At 37.3% G+C, this 13,798-nt stretch overlaps 1 protein-coding gene across 1 annotated transcript; it reads left to right on the top strand.

Annotated features, from left to right (window-relative positions):
• The first annotated feature begins 2,021 nt into the window (after positions 1 to 2,021).
• Positions 2,022 to 7,100, top strand: LOC117414992 (NADH dehydrogenase [ubiquinone] 1 alpha subcomplex subunit 9, mitochondrial-like). The gene is made up of 11 exons (XM_034024891.3): positions 2,022 to 2,165; positions 2,577 to 2,747; positions 3,113 to 3,210; positions 3,625 to 3,716; positions 4,086 to 4,227; positions 4,509 to 4,611; positions 4,976 to 5,046; positions 5,123 to 5,199; positions 5,446 to 5,541; positions 5,912 to 5,978; positions 6,793 to 7,100. The coding sequence occupies exons 1-11, from the start codon at positions 2,111 to 2,113 to the stop codon at positions 6,961 to 6,963; spliced, it is 1,143 nt and encodes a 380-aa protein (XP_033880782.3). The 5' UTR covers positions 2,022 to 2,110; the 3' UTR covers positions 6,964 to 7,100.
• The last annotated feature ends 6,698 nt before the right edge of the window (positions 7,101 to 13,798 follow it).

A 13,798-nucleotide genomic window follows, 5' to 3' on the forward strand; every position in this document is an offset into this window, starting at 1 on the left:
TCACTTTTCTGTATTTTTTGCAGATCACCTAGATTTAGATTTTAGATCTAGATTACCATAATTTACTTTATCAGAGATGTTGTATCATCTGAAGAATTAACATAACAAACATCCTACTGCTGTTAATATTGTTATTAATTTAATTATTATTATAGTAAACATTTTTTTTTTATCAATGTATTGTTATGGCAGGAGAAAGATTTGAACACTTTATGGATTCAGTCTGAGCATGCAAGACAAGCCAACTCTAATTTACCATGATTCTTATGGTTGTAGTTCAGCAAGGACTTTAAACTCAGCACCTGTCTTTGGTTTTATAAGATTTATATATAAACTAAAAGCAATGCATCTGATCCTGATACTAGATCAACCCTATATTGTACCATATCATGACTGCATCATACAGTACGTATGTCTGACGTTCAAGGGGTGATAACTAAGGGTTTAAAATGATGTTTTAGACAGAAATCGATGAACAGCACAGAAAGTGATTAAGTTCCAGGAAGCAGCAATAAAATATCTCACACATCTGAAGATCGCACAAAAGCAACTAACCAAAAGATATTCAACACAAGAAGGGGGGGGGGGGGGGGTCAGTGATAATGATGCTAGAGGTAGGAAAGTTGATTTTAAAATATTAGTCATCAATCCTTTGAAGGTAACATCTTACTTTCTTTTTTAAATGTGAAAAGAAAAAATTACTTGGCGAGAGTAATAAATGTACAGATGTATTATATTATTGTTCTTAATGAAAATATTTTGATGATAGTTAGTGCCTTGAAGTATTAGAACATGCGAACTAAAATAAATATACAGTGGTATTTAATTGCTTTCTAAGATGTACAGTGAGTTGTAAACATTTATTTCAATACAAGGTATTTGCCATAGAATGCATTACATCAAGACAAAAGAAATCCAAGGTCTTAGTTGGATCTTCTACATACCCAGTTCATTATGCCATACCCCAGCTCATAGTTACCTGGAACGTTATCTTCTTAAATATTTCCCATACAGATCAACCCTGTATTTCAGATCTATGACATTTTTATTTTATTTTATCTTAAAATGCTTGCTGTATTTCTTTAATAAAAGGCCAATATAATTATCACGTAACTACAAAATTGGTTGTTTTTCACTAATAATGTGTTCAAGTTGAATCTCTGCCATTCACTTTTATAATGATTCCAAATCATTTTGGCCCAAGAGGGCATGGTAGTTTCCGAAAACAAACACCACAAAGGCTCAATCAGAAACACTGTTTTCACTCCCACACATTAAAAATCTAAATGTGTGAGATGACTACAGTACGTCAACTGTACAGATCTGCGTTAATACCCTACACTGGAATTTCTGCAATATTATTCTTCGTGTGAATTGTTTTTAATTATGACGATCATACGGTTACACATGGGAATCCTATGTATCTACCTACCTATAGATTTACAGTAACATCGGGTCACTTGGGTGATCAGAGAGCATTTCTAATTTGGTCTGTCTCATGTATTCTGTTTAATTGCCTGTTGACGTTTCACAGCCACATTTCATACAAAACCTCAAGCAGGCATTGAGATTTAAGACATTGAAGTTTATTTTTGTATTTCTAGTTTAATTAAAATCTCAATTTGTTTTTTCTATTTTGTACCATATTATGCATATTGTTTATTTTCAGTACCCCATACAACAAAAATACTATCGCTGTAATTATTGTAACTCGTTATTATTGTTATTACTGTATAATTAACTACTGCTACTGCTCATATCTCATAATAAACCATTTCAGCTGGAAACGTCACCTTTTATTTCAGTGTGACGTACTAATCTCCTAGTCAAAATATGAAGCTCTCTTCAGTTTAACCCCTTTGTGACAATTCACATTCTCTAAACTAGTTACTGTACTGTACATACTATGTCAGATAAAGATATCGACGTTGTCCGCAATGTATATTTCATACCCTTAATTCTACATTACTGGTGAATCGTGCTTGAGTTACACAGCCAGCTGTCATTCTTCTTCATCTCGATTGCGCTTTCGGTCCTGTTTTGCTGTTGTCTCTGCGTGGCCACCGTAGTTGACGTTTTGCAGAGGATTGTAGGACAGACAGGGAGAAAGATGGCGGCCGTGGTTCTTCGGTTCCGTCCTGTGACTGTCCTTCCTAGGATTTCCTGTAAGTGAGTCCGAGCTGTACCAGGGAGCCACACGGGGAGACAGGGCGAGGGGTGCAGATGTACTTAGGGGCTGTGCTTGACTCGGGAATGCTACCAGTTTTTAAACAACAAGACCAGGCTAGCCAGCTAATGTGACCCCGTCAATTGTTTGACCTACAAGAAGTAAATAAAGCGCTGTGTGTACCAAACAACCGTTCTCAAATAGTATGTGAACTAGTTTTGCTGATGCATAATGTACGTATTTATTGTATATGCCAGTGGTGTTGTAAACGTAACTGTATGAATTGTACTTGGCTCTAGTGAGTAGATTCCAGAAACAAAATGATTTGTAAATAGTGTATTTGGAAGAATGTTTACACGTGCTGTATTAAACAGACTTGTTCACATATATATTCTGTTACATTTTTCAGGTGCAGGGTCCCCGTCAGTTACACCAGCAATTTCTGTTGTCATCCAACAGAGAAAGATCCACAATGCAGTTACCCCTCGTGGTAAAGGGGGGCGCTCTTCCTTTAGTGGTATAGCCGCAACAGTCTTTGGAGCCACTGGGTTCCTTGGCAGATACGTGGTTAATCGGCTTGGTAGGTTGTTTAACAGTGCAAACTGGATGGGTGGATTTCTTATTGTGGGTGGTGTTATGTCTTTGCGACTAGCATAGGTATACTGGGATTCAATTACATGTTTTAATCTTAATTAATAGAGTGTTTCTGGACCTCACCTCGCTAACTGAGCCCAAATACTGAGTCAAAATAGCCTGAAATTGTGTGTGTTTCTTTCCAAAGGTCTATACACATTTTTTCAAATCTATTCACTATGAGTCACAAGCTTTAATAGAAAAAAAACATGATAAAACATGACTTTACGTGATACTGGTACCTGTAATTTGTTTTTGACATACATGACAGTTTATGTTTTATTTAAGCAATAAACAGTTTGTAAATTTCAGGACGTATAGGCTCTCAGGTTGTGATCCCTCACCGCTGTGATCAGTATGATGTCATGTACCTCAGACCTATGGGCGATCTTGGACAGATCATTTTTCTGGTAATAAAAACTTTTTCAAATAATGGTTTTATCTAGCTGAAATGCACAAAGAAGTTGCAGGTGATAGCTTTTATTAGACAGTTGGTCATTGTTTGAGCCGTACAGCTATTCTTGTAGGATGATTGTATTCTATGTTTTATTCGCTCACCAGGATAAGTCTATTGAGATATACAATTATGTTAGTTCTGAGGTACAGCACACATTCAGGTAGTTGCAAATGCATTCCTTTAAAGTAACAGTGATGTTTTTAAAAAAAAAAAAAAACAATGTTAAAGGTAATCTTAAATATAAAGTGTATACTTAGCATCCACATACCCTACAACATATAATCTCTCATGGTCCTGATTTTATGAAGTTAAAAATATATTTCGAAGGAGTTTGCTTTAGTGGTGCATGTTTGTATTGTTGCAATAGGATTGGGATGCAAGAGACAAGGACTCGATCAGCCGAGCTCTGGCTCACTCCAATGTTGTCATTAATCTTGTTGGAAGAGAGTGGGAGACGAGGTAAGGTGAAAGTAAACTGTTTTCCTATGTTAAATATGTTGGTGATCATGACCTTGGCCACTGACCTAAATAAAACTGCCATATTGAGCTCAAACATCTAAATAGTCTCTTTAAGTATGCTGAGACCATGCTAATGCGATTGTGTTTTGGAAGAATCTGTATCACTATCTGTATCTATTCAGAAACATAAGTAGAACGTCACTCAGACAATTCAGATAGTTGTAGGTGTAGTTTTCCCATATAGTACTGTTATAGAGAGTCTCCGTACTTTCATTCAATTACTAAACTTGGCGGGAGCAACTACAGTTACTATGGATGTGTGTGTGTTTCTATGTATGCAAGTTACAGGGAAATCTTTCTGTTTTTCAGTAACTATCGCTTTGAGGACACTTATGTTAACATCCCAAAGGAAATTGCACGGGCTGCAAAAGAAGCTGGCATTGAAAAATTCATCCACATGTCCCATCTTAATGCTGACATTCGCAGTTCTTCCAAGTATTTGAGGACCAAGGTAAGCCCTGACTGAATGTAGTCCATCCTGTCTTTCACTACCCCTTTTAGATGTAACATTCTATGTCTTAAAATAATGCATCTAGTCTTTTATTTATTTCTCTGTAGACTTAGAAATGGTCTTGAAATACTTAAAATAGACCAGAAATACAGTTTCATTCATGTCGTAGTATGATGCCATAACTCTGCTTTCCAATTCTTTGTGCTGTATGGGGGAAATAAATACAATATTAAGTTTAGAATCTGTGTTTGAGCTGCTGTTGCATAATAATGTTTCCATAGGCAGTCGGAGAGGAGGCTGTGAGAGAAGAATTTCCTGATGCCATTATAATGAAACCCTCAGAAATATATGGAAGAGAGGACCGATTCTTCAATCATTTTGCAAGTGAGTGGTAATTAACCTGTATCCCAAACCTAAGTCATAATTCATACAAGAATGAATATGCAATATAAAATATATTTAGTCTGAGATTAATTCAAGACAAAAGTTCTTCAATTCAGATTCCAGTGAGCCAGACAAACAGAATATAAGTAACACCACCACCAAGTGAATTTGATGGTGTGGATATTGGCCTACATTACAAACGGCCACGTAATTGGCCACCCTTACCTTTCATAAGCATTATTTAGCTCATGGCGCTTTATGAAAAAAAGCAGGACGCTACTGGAAATAAAATGTTCCATTCAGCCTTCTGAAAACACTGATCAAATCTGATGTCAAGACTACTAAAGTGCTATTCTCTCAACAGATATGCGTTGGTTTGGAAGAGCCGTACCACTGATTGCTATGGGAAAGAAGACAGTGAAACAGCCTGTTTATGTATGTTCTCTTCTCCTCTGACATTTTTGTTTTCTAAAATAGGGTCTTTAAAATTGTTGATTGTTTCTATTTTAAGGTGGTGGATGTAGCCAAGGCCATTGTCAATGCAATAAAGGATCCAGACTCCAATGGAAAAACCTATGCTCTCGTCGGGTACGTTAAAATAACAGAATTTCAGAATCTCAATAGAAGTGAGTGTCAGATTTCACTTTTCCTTATTTACAGGTAGGAAGCAACTCAAGTAATACAGTATGTTATATACAGTCCTGATATTCTACTATGTGCCAGCTTTTGTTACTTAAGTGAAGAAATGGGATAAAGTTGACTTAAATAAACCAGAAACCATCAGTGAATGTTTCAGTTGTGAGTGACTTAAGAGTTGTATTTTTTATCTCACAGACCCAACCGTTATCTCCTGCATGACCTGGTGGAGTACCTTTATGCTGTTGCCCACAGGCCTTTTGTTCCATATCCATTGCCACGATCTTTGTATCAGTGAGTATACAGTCGGACCTCTCAAAACATTAGTGTTAGAGAATATAAAGTTACAAAAAGCTCTTTATTTATAATGTTGCTCTATCCTATTCCCTATCCCACACTTAGATTTTTACATGTAGTGTATGTAATTGTGATAACTTTGTAAGGACATTACAGGGGTGGAAATAAGACTCCCATTGCATAGCAGTTTGATCAGTTCCTGGTTTTAATAAATTTTTTGACAGTATCAGAATCTGGGGATACTGTATAATAAGCCGCTTGTCTCTCTGCCTGTGCATATGTGTGCCACTTATGCATTCTTACATGTATGTTGGGATTCTCTTCAGTTTATTGTAAATGTATAACTGTACATTATTTAACTTCACAGTTTGGCTGCCAGGTTTTTTGAGATGAATCCCTTTGAGCCATGGACAACTCGTGACAAAGTGGAGAGGGTATGTACGGAAAAAATAGTGCTGTTTGGTGTTCTTATGATGCAAGATAATATAAACCTATTGTAATGTGAAGGCTAAAGAGTAAGTAGAATTAAATGTTTAGACATCTAAAAATGTCAATACCCCAGGAGACCCAGCCCAAAAGACCAGTGTTATAAATGTGTGATGGAAAGTTGAGGTTGACAGCAATGAGACAAAACAGACATGTTAAGATGGTCGTCTTGCCACACTAAACGAGTTCTGTATAACTCAAATATCCTAGGCCAGCGAGTGGTAGTTGGCAATAAATGGCAGAGACTTTAAAGGCCTTGGGTGACAAGCCAAGGACTCCATATTAGTCCAGAGTGAATCATGATCAAGGAGCCAACTAGTCATGTGTCTGACTTGAGCTGACCAATAGTACAACTGGACACCAGGCAGGGCAACACCAGCCCTCTGTTTAGCTTTAAGCAGTGTGGGGAATGTAATTCTTGGTTTTCTGTTCAAATATATTTTGAAATAAAACTACTTTTATGTTTAAAAAAAGATTGGAGTAAATACCAGGGAAGAGTTTGAAACAGATAATTAAGTCTAGGAAGCAGGTTCATCCCAACCACATTAATCCAGCCAAAGAATGAGATTGGAAGTAGTGAGCAATTCACTAGACCCTGTTTGATCATTTTAATCCGAGTGGAATAATTTTAAGTAAACAAATTATTTAGATTTGGGGTAACAAATAACCAAATGTGGTAATCTTTTCTTATGATGGATCTTATGTTGTATTAATATTTGTGACTGACATACATGGTGGTGGTGGTGGTTGTTCTTCTTCCAGTTCCATATCACAGATATGAAATACCCATCCCTGCCCGGGTTAGAGGATCTTGGAATCGTTCCAACTTCAGTGGAACAGAAAGCTATTGAAGTACTACGCCGTCATCGCAGATACCGCTGGCTGGAAGCAGAACTGGGAGAGACCAAGCCAGCAAAAACTGTCAGCTTGTGATCAGCACCAAGCCAGAGAAACCAGCTCTACTGTCTGATGCACTTACTTTGATGGGTATATTGTCCTCTGTTTAAAGACGCTGCTTAGCATCTTCTGTACATAACTAAATAATATTAAATGCTTTTTAGAAGCCTTCACTTGTTCTCCTTTTTTTCTGTCAGACTTTTAACCTGTACTATCATATCTTTGTCCACCTGTGTTACTGTTTAGAAGGGCACAATTGATTTTTCATATCTCAGAATAAATTATATGTCTTAAAATGAAGAAGTAATTTTCAAGATATCTCAAAATGAATTACAGATATTTCTAAATGAACAAGAAGTTGTTTTGCGATCTCTGAATGCACAAGAAGTTGTTTTGAGATATCTCTGAATGCACAGGAAGTTGTTTTGAGATCTCTGAATGCACAGGAAGTTGTTTTGAGATATCTCTGAATGCACAGGAAGTTGTTTTGAGATACCTCTGAATGCACAGGAAGTTGTTTTGAGATACCTCTGAATGCACAGGAAGTTTTAATATATATCTGGCTGAATGCACAGGAAGTTGTTTTGAGATATCGTAAAATGAATTACAGATATCTCAACTGTATTTAAATATATCATAAAATCTCATTTAAAAGTTTATTTAATACATGGACCTCTGACATGTGTCATTAGCACATGCTGCTACCATCTGAATGGTATTGATGGAAACTGTTAAATTCAGTTCTTAACAGGACAGAATGGATTCAGTTGCAGATGAAAAAAAAAAACCCCAGCTGTTTCACGTTTTTTAATTGTCACTTCACGTAACACTGTTAAATAAAAGAAAATGAAAGCAAGGGATCAATATAATTACTGTTCAGCTATGCCCCCAGAAATGTTTGCTGTTGGTGTTATAGTTGACTCCCAATTTACCAGGAGTCCCAACCTGAGAAATAGATCCAGGACCTCTCGGCAGCCATCGATGTGTTGAAACATGTGCAGCCCCCCTCTCTTGGGTGCACAGCAACTACCACCATTACTTTGGTAAACACCCTTGGTGCAGTAGAAATATGGAAGGGAAGACCTTGTGTTGAGAGCACTCTCTTTACAGAGAAACAGAAATGTTCAATGTGGCTGGCATATTGGAAGATGGAAGTGCGCCTTTCTCTGAAGACCTCATTAAGGTCTGAATTAAGTTTTTTTTTTTTTTATATATATATATATATATATATATATATATATATAGATAGGCATGCAAAGTGTTTTCAGTTTTTACTGTGTCTTTACTATGTATGTTTAAAGTGAAAAATTAAATAGTAATACCATTTATGCTGAAAGTCAAAATTAGGTAAAGAAAAAAATAAACATTTCAGCCCATTAGCCATTTCACAGGTCAACCGTCATGATTTTTGAAGATTTATTCTAAAGTGTTTAGGATACATCACAGGCGGTTAGACAGTCATCTCATATGTAGGTAAACAGGGAGACAACGCTGTCATCTCTTATTATCCAAGGCTGTCTAAATGACCTATTCCAGTTTTAGAAAACTAGGACACCAATTCGCGAATTTGCTGTTTTTCTTTTTTTTTTACCAATTCACTAGATCATTTTTAGATGCTGGGCTCCCGTTTCTACAAAGCCCCCTGTACTTGTCATTGCCCCTGTATTTTTGTTGGTTTATGAATAATTGAGGTTGATGAAGGTATGTGAGTAATCTTGTACTTTATTACTGGTACTTTCCAATACCACAGTCCATACCTGACTCACTCGGCTATCTCTACTGGCTCAGCAGCGACTCCCCTTTCCTATCCATGCACATGTGTCCTCGTGACGTATGCATCTAGCACTAACTCTCACCATAGCCCCCTACAAAGGGCAGGGGTCTACAGTACAAGATATGTATTTTACCTATATGGGTAACCAAGTTAACCTGTATCACAACTTTAAATGGATGATTCCTTCAGTCTACTGTAACTTGCCTGTTTTCGTATATATGTGAAATGTTATTACCCTACCCTAAATACATACTTCTTAGCTTTTCAAGTAGCCAAACAGGTGTATTAATTAACACATGCTTTTATGCTGATAAAATGGAGCTCAATTCAGACCTCATAAGCAAAATAACTTTTTTTTTTTTTTTTTTTAAAAGATCTATTAGAAAAATCAGCCAACAGCTTAAAAAAAATGATGTTTTTTGGAAACTGTAAATTAGCTGAGGGAAAGTTATCAGTGGTGAAACTGTTAGAATAGTTCAAAGAAGTATGACTAGCAGGCAATACCTTGGTAGTTGACCTTGACTGTATGGTAGCTCTTACCTTATTGACAGATTCAACAGCTAGCTCTCAATGTCTCTGTGTTCTTTCATATATGACCTCTGCTGAATTTCCAGGACTGGAATTGTAGAAAAGACCTACAAAGTAACAGCAATTCATATTAAGAAAGAATACTTGAATTGTATCTCTGTCCTTGAAGAATTTGGCAAATAGGGTTTGCAGGATAATTACTATGTAAATTAAGCTGGTGATAAACATCCTTTAATGTTCCCTTATTTATAAATGAATAAAGTAAAGGGAGCACACATTGATTTTCATATCAAACCCTTTATGCCCACCCAGGATTTAACCTTAATTCCTCCACAGATGGCAGTTACTCAGCTGAATTTTTTTTTTCTCTAAGATGGGGACTCCTAGCAACAGGCTCGCTGATGGGGTCCCCTAGCAACAGACTCACTGATAGGATCCCCTAGCAACAGACTCACTGATAGGATCCCCTAGCAACAGACCCACTGATAGGATCCCCTAGCAACAGACTTGCTGATAGGATCCCCTAGCAACAGACTTGCTGACAGACAGGTGATGGGAGACACTTTCAGAACTATAAAAAAAAAGCGAAATGGTAGGCTGGTCAAAAAGGAAAAACAGACATTTGGGATTGTGTTGGTTTCTTTTAGAGAGTTACAGTATTATATTCCCTCGAGGCCTGTCTAAGAGGGAGATAAGGAATTCCGTTTTGTAAGGACTTGCATATGTTTATGGGAGGTGTTGGCAAGCACTTCATTTAATTGAAACCAGAAGCAGGTGCTCCATTTTCCATGACCTCAGTTGACACAGAATAGCATGAAACAGTAGAGTATGTGAATGACACAAACAGATTGGGTCCAGCACTGATGTAAATGCTTGGGTAAATGAGTGTGTCTGCTCTGACTAAAGTCCTGAAGTTCATCGGCATTTTTTGTGGTCAACAACAATAAATGTGTGCAAAAGCACTAAACTCTACAGTTTAGTTGTGTGACTCCTGCTTTTCACTGCCGGACCATCGGACGTCTTCTTAAACAACCAAGCACATATTATCAGCCCTATATCACCGTCTGTCAGACATGCTCTTGGCATAATATAAACTGTGTGTGTCTGTTACCCTGTAACAGTCCTAATCAACTGAAAAACAACAGTGCATTTTCATTCGGCTCTGTTCTTTCACTGATCGCTCCCAACGTGACGTGACCTAGACTCCTTGGAACACAAGGGCCCTGGCTGTATAGCTTCGGTTGCAGTCCATCAGTCAGATTACTAGAATTCAATTGGAAGCGCTGTCATTGCCCGTTACAGTGCCCACATTTTGATGTAACTTCTATATTCAAAAAAACAAAACTGAACCAAGGTCTTGTTAATCAGTTTACTTTCACAGAGGCCCAGAGAAGGCCAAGTGTGCAGCTTAATGTGAAGTGCGTTCACCAGTCGGATTTATTGCCTCCTTTACAGAACCCGTGTCAAAGCAGCAATTTACTGAACAGATATCTGTGAAAACCAGATAACCAGATGCTGCAGTCCAGCAGCCGTAACTCATAGAGTTTTGCATGCTGGCTCCCTTGCAGCACTGAGATTTCGAAAACAAACTGAAGCCAATGCTCATGCATTGACACCCATCAGTTTAACTCCCACTATATTTATATTTAAGGATTCCTTCCTAAAGGGTAAGGTTTAATGTGAAGTGGACAGGGAGCAAGTAGAGTCAGAAACCCCACAGTAAAATGTGATCAAATGCGTCAGAAATATAATAATAAAATTAAGATGATTTAAAGGGGGAATTACCACCCACCAACACCACATTAAAATGTCCTGAACAGAAGATTCTAGGATGGATTAATATTTTATGAGCATGGATCCTCAATAATGGTAGCCTAAAATAGTCCTGAAGAAGTGTGTTATCCAATTCATGCTTGGAAGATACAGGCCAAAATTACATTTTTAAATGCACTCAAGTTGATATAAGTGTTATATTAACTGCGACCACAAGAGGGAGGCCTTGCAAAAGAAAGAAAAAAAAACGAAACATGACTCCCCCAAAATATACCGCTCATTCACAGAAGAAATGAATTGATAGCCAACAATATATGAAGTATGAATAGGTGCATAGTAAGGTATGTATGAAGCATATTTTTATTTTAAACACAGATGTTTAGGTAGGGGTAGATCCTTCCCTGAATACCCTGCCCCCCGATCCAGTCAAGGACCGTTTGTTCTGTACTGTGCTAAATTGTGTGAAGGCTTTGTGATGTGAGAGACCAACAAACTAAATTCATTTGTAAACTGTGACTGAACAAAGGCCCTGTGGCCTATCATATTATAGAGGGTTAACATGCAGTGAACTAACCATATTCAGCCAATATCAACACTTTACTAACCCTTATAAAAGTTCCCTATAAAAGCATTAAAAAGCTTAATAAAGCACAGTGAAAGCATGGTAAAGCCCAGAGAGGTATGGTAAATCATATTAAAAAAAAAATACTGTAAACTGTAGCAAACGCACAGTATACAGGTAGCAGTGGGGGAAGCACGGGAAAACTACCAAATTACCATGCAAATTGACTATTGTAAATTACCAATAAATTTATAACTATCTAAAAGCTACAAACATCTGAAATGAAAGCATGCACTCTGGAAGAAACCTCCCAGGCAGATGCTATCGCACGACCTCAGTCACATTCTGATGGGACTGATGGGACATTTGATTCGTTTTGTTGAAAGATCGACAGAAATAAGTAACCCAGATTTTCTTGTAATGCTCTGTGCTTCAGAGGCAGCACTGCCTGGAAGGCACTTTACATTGCAGGTTCCAAAGCCCTCTTTGCAGTTTCAGCTCTTTAACAGCCAGGCCTACCAGGTTTTCTTACTGTGCTTAAAATGGGGCATGATATTCATTCTATGCACTGCTATATAGGACTCGGACTTGAAGGCATTTGCATGTGTTTCTTAGAAATGCAGCATCCCTGTGTGAAAATTCCTACAACATTCTGTTTTGTTTTAAAATGTAATTGTCATCACCTGAAAAGCAGATTTGTGTTTTAAAAGCTGTAAAAAACAAAACAAAAACAACAACAACAAAAAAAACAATGACCCACTTTCAGTCATGCTTGAAGAACATGCATTGTTGGATCTTTGATACAAAGTGTATTCAAGTGGCGGAGTAGTGGTTTTACAATAATAACGCCCCAAGTGAAAGTTTATCAAGTAAATGCGCATAGTTATTTTGCAGTTTCCATTCTTTTGCCATGGTTAGACTATATATTATTCATGGTTTCTTATGCTCCCATAGATATTTACATATTTATATTTATAAAGTGTCGAGAGCTTTCCATATAAAAGCATAGTGAAAGCATGGTAAAGATAAGTAACCCATTGAATAAATGTTTAGGGTACAGCTGAATTGGACACTATTCTATGCTTTTACCGTGGACACACCGAAGTGAACTTGTATATAAGGGACAAGGCTTTGACTTTAAACATTTTCAATTGCATTTTGACTGACAGGGACCATGTGGCAGATCAGTTTTTCATAGTTTGATTGCAGCTTGTGTCCCTTACTTAAAAATCAATTTACAGCAGGCTTAAACATTGTTACAGTGCTGTCTCAACTTCTTTTAACTTCTAAGCCTTCTGAAGCACAGCATTCCTGAAGTCATTTCAGATGACTAATTGCCTAAAATGACATCAAAGCACACAGTCCAGGCCAGTTATTTCATGCTGGGTTTGTGGGCTTCAATCCAGCTTTGCAGTGTCCAAAAAGTCACGGCTTCAGTATTGAGCCACCCAGAAATCTACTAAGTTTTATACATTACTCCCATTGAGGTTTTATCAGAGTTGGCAAAGATTTTGTTTAAATGTGCTGTAAGAAAAATGAATTACTGTGGTGGAGTGTCATTGTTTACCTTCACTGTTCATCAGTGTGAAAGACAAGTACCTGAGCCAATAACATATTTTAACAAAATGAGAAGTTCCATGTTGGTTCGCACCTGCTTTCTTGGCTAGACATACTGTATTGACACCTATTATGAAAACAACAAATGATTTACAGAACGACGGGGGGGGGGGGGGATTTCATTGTCAATTTTTCCTCACTCAGACCCTATACTTACTAAATATCTCGGTATGCCTGAATAAGTAATCGTCTCCTCTATAAAAAGATGAACCCTATTTTAATGAACAAGTCATCTCACAGGTAGAATGGTACCCCAAAATGTCCTCCTACAAGTGGGGATGGGGAGTTTGTTGCCGGGTAACTTCACTCAGACTACTTGCTCACTAAATATCTTGGTATCCATGAAAAGATAATTGCCTCCTCTTTAAAAATTTGCTTTTAATGAGCAATCCGTCTCCCAATTTCAGTGGTACCCTAAATATGATTAATTTACGCACAATGCGGAATAGCTAGGTGCAGCATTTCTTCTATTTTATCAAAATAAATAAATAAATTCTGAGTGGTGACTGTCAAGACTGGTACAATATTCAATGCAGTGTTGTTCTTGCCATTCCTTAGCCAGAAAACCTATTTGAGGGTAAAATAAAAATAAAATGCCACACCTAGTCATTCCACAT

This window comes from Acipenser ruthenus, chromosome 7 (genome assembly GCF_902713425.1).
Source record: "Acipenser ruthenus chromosome 7, fAciRut3.2 maternal haplotype, whole genome shotgun sequence".
NCBI classification, from domain to species: domain Eukaryota; kingdom Metazoa; phylum Chordata; class Actinopteri; order Acipenseriformes; family Acipenseridae; genus Acipenser; species Acipenser ruthenus.

Excerpts from the sequence above, each read along its gene's own strand:
- LOC117414992 (XM_034024891.3), top strand. The coding sequence starts at position 2,111 with ATGGCGGCCGTGGTTCTTCGGTTCCGTCCTGTGACTGTCCTTCCTAGG. Across the intron at positions 3,211-3,624 it reads TTGGACAGATCATTTTTCTG|GATTGGGATGCAAGAGACAA; the intron begins GTAATAAAAACT and ends TTGTTGCAATAG. Across the intron at positions 5,542-5,911 it reads TTGCCACGATCTTTGTATCA|TTTGGCTGCCAGGTTTTTTG; the intron begins GTGAGTATACAG and ends TTAACTTCACAG.